Raw genomic sequence first — 16,417 nt, 5'->3', positions numbered from 1 at the left:
CCAGCCTCATTTTTTCCTTCCTTCTCTATTATTTTTTCACAGCTGCTGGGGTGCTAAAAGCAGGTAACGCTAGTTTGTTTTGGGGAAAACTAATGACATTTGACTTTTGCATCATTTTTCTGTATTTTCAGCCCTTTTAGCGTGTCTCTGTGGCGCAATCGGTTAGCGCGTTCGGCTGTTAACCGAAAGGTTGGTGGTTCGAGCCCACCCAGGGACGAGGGAGGGTCTTTTTTTTTTTTTTGCTTCCCCACCTTCACTGCAAAATCGTTCGTGATGCCTGCAGAGAGGGGGAGCTGCTGCTAACGGGCTTTGATTGCCCTGAGCAGCCCTACCTGCCAGCCCCACCCTCCCCGTGGCCCAGGGGCTCTATTTAAACTCAGTCCTGGGGATCTGGTCCTTTCGCAAGCTGCCTTGGAGGAGCGTCCATGCCTTGCTCAGGTACCGTGGGATGGAGCTGTGGCTGGTGGGATGCTGCCCTGTGGGGTTGAGGGGGGGGAGTGTCCCAGCCCTTCAGTAGCCACCGGCTCTTGCTGCGCCCTGATATGACGTTGCTTTAGCGAAGAGCCTGCAGGTCTGAGTTAGGATGAAGACGTGAGCTTAAAGGCTAAAACAGTTTGTTTGGGGAAAGGGAGCTGGTGTCCTGCAAAGGCTGGGAACAACGTGCAGTTATAAAACATAAAAACCGAAGTCAGAGGTGATGTGATGAAGTGAGTGGGTAAAATCCTTCTATTTTCTCTTTTTGCAACGCTTCAAGTTTTACGGTATGCTTTTCCCAATGCGACTGATGCTGCACATTGTGACCGGCTCTGTCCTAAGCTTAGGAAGGCTCTTGTGGCCTTTTCGACCAATTTTCTGCTGTGAAGTAACTCCTCACTCGCCCTGATTTGAGGTTACGCACGTGGTCTTGCGTCACATCAAAAGAGCAAGCTCGTGTCCCAGGTCACCATGCCGCTTATTGCGGTACAGCACGTATATTTGTTACAATTCTTGAGTAGATGAAGGAAACCTGATAATTATTAGCCATGAAATTTTGCATTTCAAAACATCACTGAGGGTGTTTGGGCCTCCTGAAAAGTAATTTGAGCTTATTGCAAGGAGCCACCTGGCCGAGATCTTAACATGCTAATGTTGATCACTCTGTACTTATTTAATTATCACCTGTGTTTAAATGCTTTAAGCTAGTGCAAATCTTTGTCTCTGCGATGCCTGGTGGAAATCTGCTGGGTCTAATTGGGTCTAGTCCTTCCCCGGGTGTAATGGTCTCCACCAGTTCTGTCGCCTGCTCCCTCTAGTGAGAGCTGAACCTCTGTTTCTCGGGCTGGAGGAGACCATGAGCCATTCCCCTTCAGCTACGTGGAGTCAGAGGTTGAGAGGCAGGTTTGTGTTTTGTGGGAAGCGAGATGAATTATATGCAAAGCAGCTAAGTGACTGCAGCAAAGCAAATGTCTGGCGTGATGTGCTTAGCAGCCGGTCTTGTTTTTCCTTTTGCTTATTTATAATATCCTTCCAATAATCTGAAAAAACCACCTGCAGCACAGACTGAGTTTCCAAGACTATGAAATTTAGGACAACAATTACTGGTGAGAGGAGAAACTCCAGTAAAAGCCATTAACGTCTCTGTGCACAGGCTATATTGCTTCTAGACTTGCTTTTTATATTCACGATGTTAAAGCTATCCCTATAACTTGGTGTTGGCCATGTTTTGAGCTCAGCTAGATGGGAGACGGGTAGAAAAGACCACGGAGGTTAGAGATCAGGATCGCATCCTGACTGGTACCCGTGGGGGTTAGGAGTGGTTGCGTTGGGCTACGGAAAGGAGATGATAACTCATTGCTTCTAAGTCATCTCCCAAATTCTGGAAGGGAAGGAAGACCCAGCTGACGGGTGACGAGTTTCTAAATGGCTGAAGTGAGGTGAGACGATTTATATGTGATGACACTTCTCTCTGCGGAGAGATGGAGACACCTCAGACACAAGAAACTGAGAGATACCCACCTTTATTCTAAATTAGTCATTTCCTGAAGTACTTTGTACATAAATAAATTGGAAATTACTGCAGTGTACCTGAGCCAGGGTTATATTAGAGTCGTGAAACCTACTTAGACATTACTTTTTTTAGTACTCCCTCCTGTCCTCTTTGAGTGTTTAACCAGGTAGCTATTAGTCCTGTCTGGTGACAGTCAGTGCTCTTTGAGTTTTTTCTTTAATACCTTAGCTGCTGATGTCCTTCTGCTGACTTTGCTTGGAAAGAAACAGACTTACACCACCACCAAAAGTGCCTTCAAACTGTGCTGGTGGTATCCAGCAAGCTCAGGTCAGGAGTCCTGCTCAGAGATCTTCCTTCTGCAAGAAACTCCCCATCTGCTTCTGCTCCCCCTCCTCGTTGAGCACCTGGGCTTCACCGCTGTCGTGGTGGATGTTGCTCGCGGCCCTGACGGCTGATTTCATGGCAGTGTCGATCCAGGCGTGAGGCTGAGCTGTGTGTTCTCCTGCAAAATGCACCCTGCCCTCGTGCTCGAAGAGAGCCTGTGAGTAGTCAACGAACTGGTAGGGGGTGAAGGCAGCAAATGCCCCCAGGGAGTGTTTGTCCAGCTGCCACTTCTGTATCACGTACTGGTCGCAGGTGTACTGCAGGTACTCCTTGCTCACTTGGTGGATATCTGACAGGTCTTGGAGGACCACATCCAGGCACTTCTCGTCTGTGAGAGGCAGGAAAAACTCAGCATCGTCGTTCCAGGTGTAGGAAGCCAGGATCACGCCCACCCCGCTGGAGAAGTTGTGGCTGGGGTAGTAGATAAACCGGGAAGGGCGGTCGGTGATGGACTGCCCTCCTCGGATGCCGTCTTTCTCCCAGAACTTCTCAGAGCAAGCCAAGACTATTTTGGAGGCGCTTGCATAGTGGATGGAGCGCAGGGCATGGGTCTTTGGAGGAGAGAGCGGTGGCAGGAACTGGATGTGCCTGGTGGCTTTGGCGGTGGACGTGACAAGGACATAATCTGCAGTTACTATGGTTGGGGCCAGAGTGTCTGGAGCGCGGTAAAACACACGGACTTTGTTTCCCTTGGTCATGATTTTCTCCACTGTGCAATTGAACTGGATGACATCGGGCAACGCTTCGTGGAAGGCTTTGGGCAGTTGGTCAAAACCCCCTGTGATCTCATCAAAACTGAAAGGAAGAAGAAGCAGGAGGTGAGGGAAGGACATTGGGGTTTAGGAACTGTAAAACCTGACCTCTTCTAGAGATGTTAACGGAGCTTGGTGGTCCTTTGAGTCAGGAGTGATTCCCATTCAGACACCTAAATTCCCCTGAAATTTCCTCTCCTGCTGGATTGCCGTGGACCAGCACAAAATGGGGTTTGCCATAAGAGACATCGCCTTACCTCTCGTTAGAGAAGATATCAAAATCCCACAGCGAGGCGAGGAAGGACAGATAAAATCCAGAGTCCTCATTCAACAAGTCACCGATCATCTGAACTGCTCCTCGGCTTAGGTTTCCTACTTTAATCAAATACTCCTAGAAAAGCCAGGAAGAAGACATAGCCTGATGTTATCATCTCAGTGCATGTATCCCCTTTATATCCCAAACCAACAGTCATGCCCTGCTGCCTTGTTCCTGCTCCTGATCTGCTTAAAGCCTGGACCAGAAGCTTTTTTTTATGCAGCTCTTGTAGCTTCTTGCAGGAAATCAATGTCTCCTCTGGTTTAGCATGACAGAAGTTCTGGAGATGAATGAATAAGGGATTTGTGGCTTGGTGTACCCACTCTGAGACAGCTGGGTCACATGAAAATGCCATGGATTGCTCAGTAAATCCTCCCCAGTGCTTGATACTTCATCATGTCTGATTAAGAGACCCATGATGGAGGAACATGGCTAATCTGGATGACTTTCCAGAGCATTTCCAGTCACCACTGCTTCTCTCCTATTTCCAGATGATTGGACTGCTCTAACAGTCATGCTTGCCCCTTTCTCAGCATTTTAAGTAGAAGACAGCATCGATTAGGGAAAAGACATCCAAAAGTGTCAACAGAGGAAGAGACTAGAGTGACTCAGACCCTTTCTCAAAGCAGGGATGCAGGTTTATCATCAGTAGGGGGATTAGATTTATGCTCAAGCCCTAGCCCTTTACCTTGGTGGAGAAGGAGTCATGTTTAGCTAGATATTCCTTGCAGTCTGTAGCCTGGAACTTCTTGAAAGCCTGGAGAGGAAACATTGACATATTCATGAGAAAAAGTGCGTTTCCCAAACAAAGTGTTGCCCCAAATTCTGTTAGGATTCATCTGGGGTATTCAGTCTTGGGGTTTGGTAACCCTGGAGCTGAGCTAGAGCTGGTGGGTCCTGCTGCTTGGGCTTCAAGTTTGGGGAAGCTATGCCCTGGTGTGGCATTTTCTGCTTCATCCAAGTCTTGGTGAATCTGTTCCAAAGAATGGAGGTCCTGCGTATAAAGAGGGTTTTGCAATCAGCTGCCCTAGTTTCTGAATGAGCCTTTCTGCTTTTCGTTCTGAAAGGACCCTACTCTTCCTCAACTCATCGCTGAGTCTTCCTCAACCCATCGTGCAGGTGAGGGTCCACCACAGCTCAGAGGAAATAGCTTCAATGTCTCTTGGATGAGCAACATTGCTGGAAGGTAGCATCCCTTCCCTCTGGGCACGTACCTTGTTTAGTGCTTCTCTATAAAGCTGGCTGGCACTCTTGCCTCTCTCTGATGGTTTCACTGTGTAGTTTAGGATGTCGGGGTTTCTATCCACTTCCCCAGCTCTTGTCCGAGTGCCGTTCATAAAGTACCAGGCGTTGTCGTCTGTCTGGATGAATGGGTTTAGCTTCAGGTCAAACTGCCTAATGAATTCACGGACAAGCCTAGAAAAGAGGAGAGCCCATGGGGACAAGTGCTTGCAAACAACCAAACCCCAAAGCCCTGCCACCAAAACATTCGAAACACAAAAGGACGCTTTCCCATCAAATAAGTTGGTGTAGCCACGTATTATTTTGGCTTGTGAGTGGAGATTGCGGCTATTTAAGGCGCTGCCATCTCTAGCTTTTGCTGCTTGAAGTTGTCCTGCGGGCTCCCAGCTCAGTGCAGCAACCATGGGGCTATGGAGAAAGGAGCCCTTCGGCTTACGCGCTCTCCAGCTACTGGTTGCACAAGGATATAAGAGCAATGCCCTGTTGAAGTAGGAGGCAGGGGTTCTCTATGGCTCTGACCCTCCTCCTTGGCATGTGATGTGGTTGGTGACTCACCTACAGCCTCTTCCCATAGCATTTTGGCTGATGACTGAACCTTGTTTGACTCCACCCTCTCACAGAGCCCAGGTTGGATGCCCTCTCCATCAGAGCTGATGGAAATTCATCCCTCTTCCGATGTTGTGACTTCCAAAATAGAGGTCTGACCGTGCACGGACATGATACTGAGATGAGAGGTCTTCCTTCATTCTCCCAACTCAAATGCAGGTGACCATGTGCTTTTTGTCCCTTTTATGCTGATGCTAAGCTCTGGGGGAGAGATGGGGCAGACAGCTCCTTCCTCCTGCTATGCTACACCCACGTCCAAGTCCTCAGCCCCATCTCAAACCACAGCTTTGTTTCTCAAAACGGGCTGGTTCCTCATCTGATCGTGGCCATGAAGTAGGACGCTGCCTTACCTGTGCTTGCCTGGCAGGCGCATGGCTCCCAACTCCACGTACCAGTCCTGTCCCTCTGGTCGGTACGTCCTGATCCGCCCACCAACCCGATTGCTCATTTCCAGAATGGTAACCTAAAAACCAAGGATGGGGATGGAGATTGCAGATGTTCAGGCAATGACTATTTTATGCAAACCACCTACAAAGCAAGTTCACAGGCACTGTGACAGGCAGCGTTTCTGGCCCATGGGGTGGGACAGGTCCCCTCCAGATGGCAAATGAACCATCTGTAGATCCAAACCCCTCTCTGTATTGGCCAAGGTCCCTCTACCTACAAGGCAGTTTCTCAGTTCCTAACTTCTGTGTCATGTTTGGACACCTACTTTCTGGTGAGAGGGTCCTAGTGTTGGTTCAGATACTCCCTGTGCTGGAAGGATAAAACAGGATTTTGAAAACAGCCAGAGGAAGGTACCCAGCCTGTCCCTCCACGCCTTTGAATCCTTCTTTGAAACTCATGGGTTTGAAATTTGTCTAGCACCTTGGGATGGTCAACACAGTTTTGAACCCCCCAGACTACCCCGCCGCCTTAACAAGGCAGGATTTGAAGGGCTCGCGAGTCTTGTGCTGGTTGATCTACAGCAACGAACGTCACCGTTGGGCTGCGAGTTGCAACAAGCTGGAGAATTGTCAAAGTTGAGGCTGGAGGTGCCTGTGGAGGGGTCTAGTCCAGCTTCCCGCTCGCAGCAGCGCTGCCTCCGAGGCTGTCCCAGGGCAGCTGTAGCCCTGCCTGATTTCAAAAACCCTTAGGGACAGAGAAAAAAGACTGCATCTTTTTACCTTTGCTGCTTACATTCGTTTGGGGAGCATCTAAACAACCTGCTTTGCATACAGCTTCCCCTTATCCCCTCCTGTCCGTGCCTGTAGTTTCGAAAATCATGCCTAAATCAGATGAAATTCCTGGAGCCCAACCGCTTTTCCTTCCTTCTCCCACCACTGTGATCCGCTCCCTTGCATTTCCTTCTCCCTCTCCATGCTGGAAAATCTTTAGTGTGGGAAAAAGTCCCAATGGCGCTCTGGCTCTCATGCAGCTACTTACCGTGTGGCCGGCATCTTGGAGCAACTTTGCTGCTGTGAGCCCGCTTATTCCTGCACCGACGATGACCACGTTTGCTGGATGAGTTGCGGGTTCTAGCCCATCTTTGACAATCTTCAGCAGTTCCTCATAGTCTTTGTCATGAAGGCAATATTCAGGGAAACATGGAAACCTCTTTGCACTTAGGAGACCTACTAGCAGGAGTATTTGGAAGAGGACTAGGGAGAGAAGAAGAGAAGAAAATAATGCAATGAAGGCACTCGGCAATCAGCATGCAAGTTCATTCCTGACAGCCCACGAGGGAGGTGACAGCAGAAACTGGCTCCGAGTATGTTGGTGTCCAAACCCCGAAGAGGAACATCTCACAAATCTGCTTTCAAATCAACCAGCATGATTATGAAATCCACGGCGTTAGCAGGTCTCTCATGACTGCAGCCAGATGTCTAAGTGGTGTCAGTCAATGTGACTTTTTTCTTTTTAAGGAGAAATCAAGCCCGTAGATGATTTTTTTTTTTTCATACTCATGTTCTGCTTGTGCAGCTGCTGTGGTGAGTTCCCAGAACGAGTTTGACCTTTTTGAATAAGCTCAAAAGACTCCATAATGAAGAACAGTAATTAATGTCATTCACGTGCAAAGAATTAAGGCAATCTTCTTGTCCCAACTGCCCTTTCCCGTACCTTAGTAATTTGTGGCTTTTTTGATGTCGTGGATAGAAGGGTGGAGGGAGGAGACTATTATATAGAAAGACGGACAGACTAGGTGGACGCTTGCGTAGACGGACAGAATAGATGGAGACAGTATTACATAGAAAGATGGACAGATTAGAGAGGTGAAGATAGGTGATGGGACTTCTCTATTTATTTAAAGTGATGTAGTTTCTGAGATACCCTACAGGGAATGGAGAGACCTGTAGGGAACAGCAGGCAGGCTGCAGCCCCTGCAGAACAACCATTTCTACCAGAACAGACGCAACAACATTATGTTAATATTTTCACAGGGGGAGGAAGTTTGAACAGAAACCACCTTGGGATTTTCCTAGTTTTGGTTTCTGTTCTCCAGAATAACTGCAGGGCAACTTTCATTTTCTCTTCCCTCCCCCAAATACTGCCAGCTTCCTTCCAGGAAAAAAAGGAGAAAAAAAAAAAAAAAAAGCTTTTGAAACCACTCCCTGGGTAATTCTTACTCCTGGAAAAATCCCTGGGGAATCCCTGCTTTTGCTGGAACAGCTCCAGATCTGCAGACAACCTGGGTTGATGTGCACTTGCTGTGAATAAACCTCAGAGCTGTTATCCTGCAGGTGATTTTCTGAGACCCCTAAGTCCAGCTCCTGAAAGCAGGACTTTCTACAGCCTGTAGAGCTGGCCCAGCTTCCTGAAGACACTGGCAGTAAAAAATAATTAGAAAGAACCTGCTACAATTAGCCTGTTAACAGCAGGGTTGCCTTCTTCAAAGTATGGCAGAAAGTGATATCATGTTGATAAAGCTGCATCAACCTTCCTGAGCCAATACTGCTGCTGCCGTAATCGTCCTTGAGGACCAGGGATGTTGCCTTGAGTTGTGTTTTTGACATGTGTGGGGCTTGTCGTGGTGTAGAGCTGGCAGCCAGTCTTGCTGCCCTCATCTCACCCAGCGTGGCAGCCCCGAAGACCCATGGATTATGTGGAAGACAAAGGAGATCCTTTCTGGAGATCAGGCTCTCCATGGGAGGAGAGCAAGTGCATTGGGACCAGCTCTTGGAAACGTCTGATGGATCTCCATCTTCCCTCAGACCTTCTTGTGTTGTTGCTAGATGTGGAGAAACCACAAACCTGGTGCAAGGTGGAACTCTGGAGACTTCGGAGCTTATGCCTTTGTTTCTATCTCTCCCTGCACAATTAGGAACATCCCGCTCCCCCAACTTGCAAGGGAGGTCTCCCACTACCCACAGTGCTGCAAAGTTGAGCTCCAGGTGACCGTGAAATACCCTAGCTGAAGAAAGGGAGGTCTGTGGTTATGCTGTCAGGAGGAGACACAAAAGGCAGATGTTCCAGCAGATGGAAAAATAAAACAAACCCGGGCCCTGAAGATGAGAGAAAACCAGAAAAAAGAGCGAGAGAGCTCAAGAGTCAGGGAAGAGTCACTCACCGATCCTAGGCATTGTTCCAGCAGGAAGACAAGTCCTCTGCTGAGATTTGCTTTCATTTTATACCTTGGCTTAAGAAAAAAAAAAAAAAAAAGGCAACCTAGCTGTGGTGGGTCAAAAAAAAAAAATCTGCCAATCAGTACACCCCGGAAGAGAGCAAAGTGTGATTTGTCATAAGAAGGGGAAGCAGCAATTGAGCATGTAGTCAGTTCCTCTGCAGGTTTCTTTCTTTACTCACTGGTGTTACCAGCTTTGGACATCAGCCATCAGTCTATAGCACATTTTAGGAAGCATTATGATTATCAGAATACAATAAGGGTGACCGCACCCTTCTCCATGAAGGGCAGAGAACTTCCCAGCAGTGAATTATCAGGTTTGTTTTTTTTTCCTTGTGCCGCACAAAGGGGCACCCGTTTAAATCTGTCTAAATATCAGGGAATTCATTCTGCATCCCAGGGAGACCTCTGAGCTAGCATCCAAAATATCCTTTCTGGTGATGAAAATGGGCATTTTCAGATGGCAGTTCATCTGTTGGACACTCTTATGTTAAGTGTTGCACAATTTTGGTTTGATCTTGTCTTCAGTACTGTAGGGGGAACTCAGAGCTCAGATGCCTTCACTGAAATGGCAAAAACTGGGTGAGTTGTACCAGTATTTGTCCAGAATGAAGAACTTTGACCTACCAAAGCACCATAAACCGACCTGAGGGACCATCCCTTGGCTGGTTCACCACATCTTACCCACCGTATGGACGTACTCAACTCTGTGTAGGCACCTTGGCTGGTCTGCTCATTAAAAAAAAAAAAAGTTGAAAAAAAATAAACCCACCACAAACTCTCCAAACTTTCTTGTCTCTTCTATCCTTTGCCTTATGCCTAAAGACTGTCTTTTTTCAGTTAATCTGATGATTTGCTGGTCTAATTGAGGAAATGAAACTCAATGTCGGTACTTCCCAGACTTCTGGACCTTGAGGGGTGATCTCAGCACCAAGGCAAGACTCCAGCCTCACGGAACGGTCTTCCCCTGAAAAGCTTTTTGCTGGAAGTGGTTTTGCAAGCCTCAGTAGTGATTGGCTCTTAGCACTATTCTGTTATTGAAATCCTCCTTTATTTCTTTTTTTTTTTTCCTGCAACGCTTTCAGTTCTTGCGTTGGAGCCCAGAGCTACGTGCACCAAAGCAGAAGCAAACTCGTTCCTTCGTGCTATTAAAAGTTTGGTCTTTAGTTGTCTGGGTGTCTTCCCTGGCCATCCGGACAGCAAGGTTGGGAGCACAGTCCAGCTTTGGTATTATTATTCTTTTCTGTCTTCTTTCAGTACCGCTTCCTTCAGTTCTTTGGTTGCAACAGCTCAAGTCTCCTGTGCAGAGCCAACCTCATCACCACGCTTTATCTCCCATTCAAGTCTCAACAATATCGTGGGGTTTTACTAAGTTTAATCATAAAATACCTTGAGGTGGAAGGGAAACCTAAGGATCATCGAGTCCGACTCCCGAAGTTTAAGTAGAGTTTTGGAGAATCACAGCAAGGGCTGTGGGGCTTTGGAAAGATCAGGTGGTGGTGCCCACCCACGATGCTACATCGGTCTACTGTTTCAACTAGTGCCCCAGAAGAATGGATTGCAGAACCATGGCAAGGTCAGGACTGTGAGCATTGCATGGACATCCCATGCGTTACCTCTTCCATGAAGTCATGCTCTCAGGAAGTTACAAATTAAGTTCCCTCTGGGTGACTCTGGTCTTTGGGGAATGGTGCTTACTAATTGCTTAAGCCAGTGATGACCAGGGTTTTAATCTTTGCCCAGTAGGAACCACTGAAGATATTTGCATCTATGGGAACTCTTGGTTCTGATGGGCTTGTGACATAGACTTGGGGTTTTTGCGGTGCTGTGTTCAATGGCTCTTCTCGGAAGAAGCCAGGATGTGGGTCTTGCCCAGCAATTGTCCTTGTTGATGGGGTGTGGGTGTGTTTCTCTAGCAAGGTGGAGATTTTGTGGCCCCGTCTCCTCCGCCTGCTCCTGCAGGCAGCCCAGTCCTGGGGCAATTTAATCTTCCCCAGAACCATATTCTCAGTGTTGCTGCCGGGATGGCCAAGGAGGTTCACTGTGCTTTTAACGTCACCTTGGCTGTGCCGTTGATAGGGTCAGTCTCTTCCAAAATGGTGATGGCTTTAATTCCAGGACATACCTCTCTGCCTGCATCGAGGCAAAATTAGGAACCGATTCTTTGCATCCAGTTCACCAGCTTTCATCATGATGTCCACAAGTTCCCCCTTGTCCTCATTAAAATTGGGTGATGAACGTCTGTGGAAACTTTCCTTCTAGAAAACCCTGAAGGATTGCATGCTTTTCTTGAGGCTTTTGTTCCAGGGCATGTCTCCATTTGAGAAAATCCACCAGTCTGATTCAGCTTTAACATTTGGAAAAGGCAAAGACAGTATTTTTCTGCAAAAAACGCCTTGTTTCGTGTCTGATTTCTTTTTTTTTTTTACTGGCTTGTGATTACCAGGTTGTTTTCCTGATACCTGTGGGTGTCTATGCTGAAAACCCAGCAAACACGTATTACTCTTCATATGAAGCAATGATACTTCTTGGGGGATTTGGGGATTACATGATGAAACCGGTACGCACACGTGCTCCCAGGACAGCCTGAGATTTTGGAGGGAGGGCAGTTTTTCCTCTTCTTTTGATAAGAGCTAGATTAATGCGTGTCCGAACAAGTTGCTTTAGGATCAACCTCAAATGACAAGGTTTATTGTCTGGGTGTAAGCAATGCATGCCACCAATTGCAAAAGAAGTTCCTCCCATGTTCCTGTTCCTGTCTGCTGCTTCCCTGAGATTACTGGAAACCGAGTTTCCACCTGAAACAGGTTATGACATGAAGCTTGGAGAAGGACAATGGGAGGGATGAAAACCAAATTGAATTAGCTGGTGTGGGATGGGGGAAGAAGGGACAATTACTTGCCTCCAAATAATTTGTCTTCTGGTTTCAATGTTGGTTTTTCTTAATGAAGAAGGGAGGAGGATTAAAAAAAAAAAAGTCAGGGTTTGGTCCTCCAGAATCAGAGCAGGTAGATGTTGGTGTGGGACATCAACAGTGTTTTACATGGTGCATGGAGGAACTTGAAAGAAACATGGGAGGTGCGTGTATGTGTGAGCATTTACATGTGGATATGAAAATGAGCTATGTGTCTAAAGCTTGGGAAGGGAAAAACCCAGGGTGTATCTGGGTGGATTTGTTAACTAAGTAATTAACCATAATGAGCCTTCGAGCTGGCAGACACAGCTCTAAGGTGTGCAGGCAGTTTCTGTTGAAGAAAGATGCTCTGTCAAAGGATTTTCTTGTCATTGTTTCCTTGCTCGCCCAGAAGACTCCCAGGACACTTGTTGCACGTACTTGGCTCGGTCATGCAACTGTGAGACAAAACTTTTGAGATTGGGGCGATACTCCGAGAAATAAATGCTAGTTTTCAGGTTGGGTGGAAGATTTCCATTGAGAGGGTGAGCATCCTGGAGGGGTGAGGGGTCATGGAGGTCTTCCGACCTTGCAGGCACCCATCACGCCTGGTTGCCCTGGCCAAGAAGGGACCCCAGCAACCCACGCTAGCCAGGATTCTCCCCATTGTGAATTGGGGGGGGGGGGTTGGAATTGTTCACTTGGCCAATGGTAGGGCTCAGAGCTGCCCCTCATTTGCATGCTCACTTGCATAAAACGGGGAGGGTGGGGTTGTTTGGAGAATTGAGGGGTCCGGGCAGTGTGGGGATAAGGCTGAGCCATGGCGTCTGCTAGGGGAAGAAAGAGGAGGACCCAGCAGGGAAGGAGATCCCAGAAGGAAAGGAGATCCCAGCAGGGAAGGAGACAGAAGAGCCGTGGCAGGAGATCTCCGGCCAAGCAGAGGAAGCATTGGGGCCAGGCAAAGCGTCAACCTGTGGACAAGCAGAGGAAAAGGGCTTTGAAACGCTCCTTCCACTCCATCAATGCCAAGACGCTCAACCAGATCAAGCAAGACGGCCGGTTCCTCTCCCACCAGGCGAAGGCGCTCATGATCAGCTTCGTGGAGAACATCTACAAGCAGGTGTCGAGTGAGGCCGAGCGGCTGCGGAGGGAGAGTCGCGATCCCCTCGTCAGCCCCGCGCACGTGCAAGCTGCCCTGCAGCGCGTGGTGCCGAGGAGGAGGTGGAGGCACGTGCCCACTGTGGTCTCGAGAAACAGGCACTAGAGAAAACATCCTCCTTCCCTTGAGGTTCGGATGGGTGGCAAACAAGCCCTAGAGCCCAAGGGAGAGGAATTAAAATACCAAAACACCCCAATTGCTGAAAAGGCTTGTGCAACCACCGGTTTGGGAAGACCTGAGCAATGCACCAGGTGGAGTGGGGAGTCAGTCGAATGAAATGGTCAACATGGCATTGCAATAAAGCGCAAGTGCAGCAGCCTTTGGTGGTGTGAGGGGTTTCTTTTGCAGGAAAGCATGATGAGGGGTTGGGCTGTGGCTCGGCGTTTCATTAGTGAGAATCTGTAAGTGGTTTTTACCTTAGAGAAACACACGCTTTCATGCCCTCCTTGCTGCAAGTAGATGGTTATATATACTTGAATATATGTATTTTAATTACCAGCAGATGATGGGAAATGCTGCGAGCAGGGGAAAATGCCCCACCAGTCTGAATTACCCTAGGATAGCGATGGTGATATCCCAGTTCTGCTAAGCCCATCCCTCATCAGGTTATTACCCGTGACAGTTAAAGGAATGATTCTTAAAAAGAAGCAAGATCATCCACATCAGCCACGTGCCGCGCAGCAAGGCTGCCAACCGGCTATTAGAATAACGGTGGCGTTTGCCATCTCTGTGTGTGCTTCGAGGGTTGAATTTGCTGCGAAAAAGCCTATTATCGGTATCATCAGAGCGGGGGGGGGGAAAAAGAGGACATTATTTTGTTGAGGGAAAATATAGTTTCCCTGACCGGGAATCGAACCCGGGCCGCGGCGGTGAGAGCGCCGAATCCTAACCACTAGACCACCAGGGAAGCGCTGTCTGGAGGTTTGTGTCCGCGGACCCACGCGCGGCCGCTCCACGAGCGACCCCCCCCCCCCACGGCGGGGGGGGGCGGCTGCGCTGCCCCCGCCTCTCCCCGCAACCGAGGCACCCGCGGGGCAGCGTGCAGCCCGCTCCCCCTCCCTTTCTCCCCCCTCCCCGTGCTTTTTCTCCCCGCGTGGGCGCACTTTGCAAGCGGCCAACAGTAGAGTCGGTTACAGGGGCGAGTTTTTTCGGGGGGGGGGGGGGGGGGGAGAGAATCGGCGTTTTCCCTAACTCAGGTGCGGGGATGATGGGGGAATTATTTAAAAAAAATATATAAAAATTTTAGGGTTTAGAAGGAAAAGGTGTGTCAGAAGTGGGATTTGAACCCACGCCTCCATTCGGAGACCAGAAAACCCCGGGCAGGGAAAGCAAAGCCTTGAGTCTGGCGCCTTAGACCACTCGGCCATCCTGACACTGTCAAAAACCCTCCTCACCCTCCTCATCCTCAACAGTTAATCCTTCTGCATCTTGGTCTTTCCTGCCTCTTTTATAACCCCCCCAAATCTGCAGCAAACTTATTTTTTTTGCAGTGGTAAAACCCTCTTCTGGCTCTTTTCTGCTCCTCTGCTTCCATCGCCCCGTCCCTGGGCCACACGGTCTCCATTGCCCACTCAGGAGAACACAAGGATTTGCTTTTTCAGAAGAGCCGGACCAGCCCGATCTGCACTGAAACACACCGCGGTCCTGGCTGCAGTTTGGTCCTCACCTCTAAAAGGAAAAATTAGGAGAAAGATGGGGGAAAAAAAGGCACGCTCGAATGCTCACGGTGCTAGTAAAATCCCTGATTTAACTTAATTTAGCACCAGTTTTACTTTCTATTTTTATTCCATAGCCAAACTGACCGCTTTTCTCCTTATTGTTTGCGCTCTTGGAAGTCTCCCCCATCACTTTGCAAAGCCCAGCAGGGTCCATCGAAGGCTTCCCTCCGATGTTTCTCCAGTTGCCCCAGAAAGGCAAAGCCTGGAATTTCCAGGTTTAGCCCCGGATCTTTCTGAAAACCTTCCCTCTGCATGCTGACCATGCACCTTCGTTCAGCGAGTGCAATAATTAACCTAGGAAGAATCGAAATCAAGTTGTTTCTGACTCTTTCTCCGCAAGGAAATACAGAAGGAAAGGTAGTTTTTGGAGAAAACTTCTTGGGATTTTTCATTGGGGTTAAGTCAAGTCAAAAATAGGGAATGTTCTTTTGGTCTAATTCCATGCTTTCCAGGCAAAAAAAAAAATCCTTATGCAAATTCTGGATGAGGAAGAGCTGCCTCATAAGGGCTTTGCCGCAGCTGGCCAATCCTGGGCTGCAATGTCAATCCCTCATTTGAATATGTCCATCTACATCAGAGCTGTCGCTCCGGTGGGACGCCTTTGCAGGGAGGAGCACTGAGTCTGAAGGAGACCCCATGGCTGTAGCCACCAAGAGACGAGGAAAAACCTCGAGGAGGAAGAAGCAGAAGGTCCAGCGGACGAAGCCTCTGCTTAAGTGGAGAAGGTCTCCGGCTCAGATTGGGCGACGGAAACCAGCTCCGAAGGGATTGAGCGGCTGGTTCAAGAAGGGATCCTGCCACAGGTACATCTCCAGGCTGCTGAGCCAGCTGCCACCACCGACCAGGCGCATGTCGGTGAAGGCAAAGAGGCTGATGAACATCTCCATGGGCGTCCTTTGCAAGGGGTTGGTCACCGAGGCAGACCGCCGGAGGAGGCAACGCCGGGGGTCCTTCATCGGTACCTTGGAGTTGCAGGCTGCTGTGGATAAGGTTATGAAAGGTGAGGGTGGAGTGTGTTTTGCCTCCTCCATCCCCAGCAGATCTTCTTTCATGAACTGAATAATAAGGACCTGTCCTCTCACCATGGATATCTTTCCTTGTCTCCCTCATTGCATGCCTGGGAGAAGAAGAAAAGAGGAGAAAAAAGAAGAATAAACTCGGAGCCTTTCTCACCCGCCTGATTCAATATCATTCCTGTAAAGATGACCCCTAAACCTGGCGCCCCACTGGTACTCCCACACCCACATGCCCACGCAGGAGGTAATTTGGAGGGCAGCTCCTGGATGGGAGCATCTTCAGCATCCTGCCCACATAAGACTGTATTAATCAGCCCCCCCGTGATGCCGGTGGGAGACCACCGAAGTCCATCTTGACCTCTTTGAAGACCCTCTCCGTGCAGCTGGGAGCTGAGACCTCAGCACCTGCAGGGGAAAGGCTGCTCCCCATTGGGAGATGCCATCATCTCAGACCACACCAAGTGTCTGGGGAGGTTGGAGATCTGCTAGGGAGGTTTGCCATGGTTGGAAACAGGGTGATGGCCTCCAGTCATACCTGAAGTTACACTCATCTTGGCTTGGTACTGAGTAGGAGAGAGAAATGATGTTTTCTGCCACTGATTCTCTTTATTTATAAGGTCTGCACTTATGGGTTTGGTGTGTTACTTTGCCAAGGTTCAAGGAGATGGGTGGGTACCACACCGAAGCCCAGTGTTGTCCCTAGCCATGTTCTCCAGGCAAAGCCCAATGACCTTACAGCTCAA

General features: G+C 48.8%; 1 protein-coding gene and 3 non-coding genes across 4 annotated transcripts; 1 reads left to right on the top strand and 3 right to left on the bottom strand.

The window, feature by feature from the left end:
* Nucleotides 1-143: 143 nt before the first annotated feature.
* On the top strand, nt 144-217 carry TRNAN-GUU (transfer RNA asparagine (anticodon GUU)). Its single transcript has one exon. It is a non-coding gene; the product is annotated as a tRNA-Asn (tRNA).
* Nucleotides 218-1,981: 1,764 nt separating this feature from the next.
* Nucleotides 1,982-11,027, bottom strand: IL4I1 (interleukin 4 induced 1). Its single transcript, XM_076360257.1, has 7 exons — nt 11,014-11,027; nt 6,713-6,968; nt 5,638-5,750; nt 4,654-4,855; nt 4,128-4,196; nt 3,381-3,514; nt 1,982-3,166 (listed from the first exon to the last, which is right to left on the bottom strand). Exons 1-7 carry the CDS (start codon nt 11,025-11,027, stop codon nt 2,329-2,331), a joined length of 1,626 nt encoding a protein of 541 aa, XP_076216372.1. The 3' UTR covers nt 1,982-2,328.
* Nucleotides 11,028-13,775: 2,748 nt separating this feature from the next.
* TRNAE-CUC (transfer RNA glutamic acid (anticodon CUC)) lies at nt 13,776-13,847 on the bottom strand. Its single transcript has one exon. It is a non-coding gene; the product is annotated as a tRNA-Glu (tRNA).
* Nucleotides 13,848-14,205: 358 nt separating this feature from the next.
* Nucleotides 14,206-14,313, bottom strand: TRNAL-CAA (transfer RNA leucine (anticodon CAA)). Its single transcript has 2 exons — nt 14,276-14,313; nt 14,206-14,251 (listed from the first exon to the last, which is right to left on the bottom strand). It is a non-coding gene; the product is annotated as a tRNA-Leu (tRNA).
* Between the last annotated feature and the right edge of the window lie 2,104 nt (nt 14,314-16,417).

The sequence above is a fragment of the Aptenodytes patagonicus genome, chromosome 27, assembly GCF_965638725.1.
Source record: "Aptenodytes patagonicus chromosome 27, bAptPat1.pri.cur, whole genome shotgun sequence".
NCBI lineage: Eukaryota > Metazoa > Chordata > Aves > Sphenisciformes > Spheniscidae > Aptenodytes > Aptenodytes patagonicus.
This window is presented reverse-complemented; position numbering and strand designations above follow the sequence as displayed.

Bases quoted from the DNA above. Each gene is read 5' to 3' on its own strand.
- IL4I1 (XM_076360257.1), bottom strand. The intron at 5,751-6,712 runs GTAAGTAGCTGC...CTTGGTTTTTAG, and splicing joins TCCAAGATGCCGGCCACACG to GTTACCATTCTGGAAATGAG. The intron at 4,197-4,653 runs GTACGTGCCCAG...TTTCCTCTCCAG, and splicing joins ATAGAGAAGCACTAAACAAG to GCTTTCAAGAAGTTCCAGGC.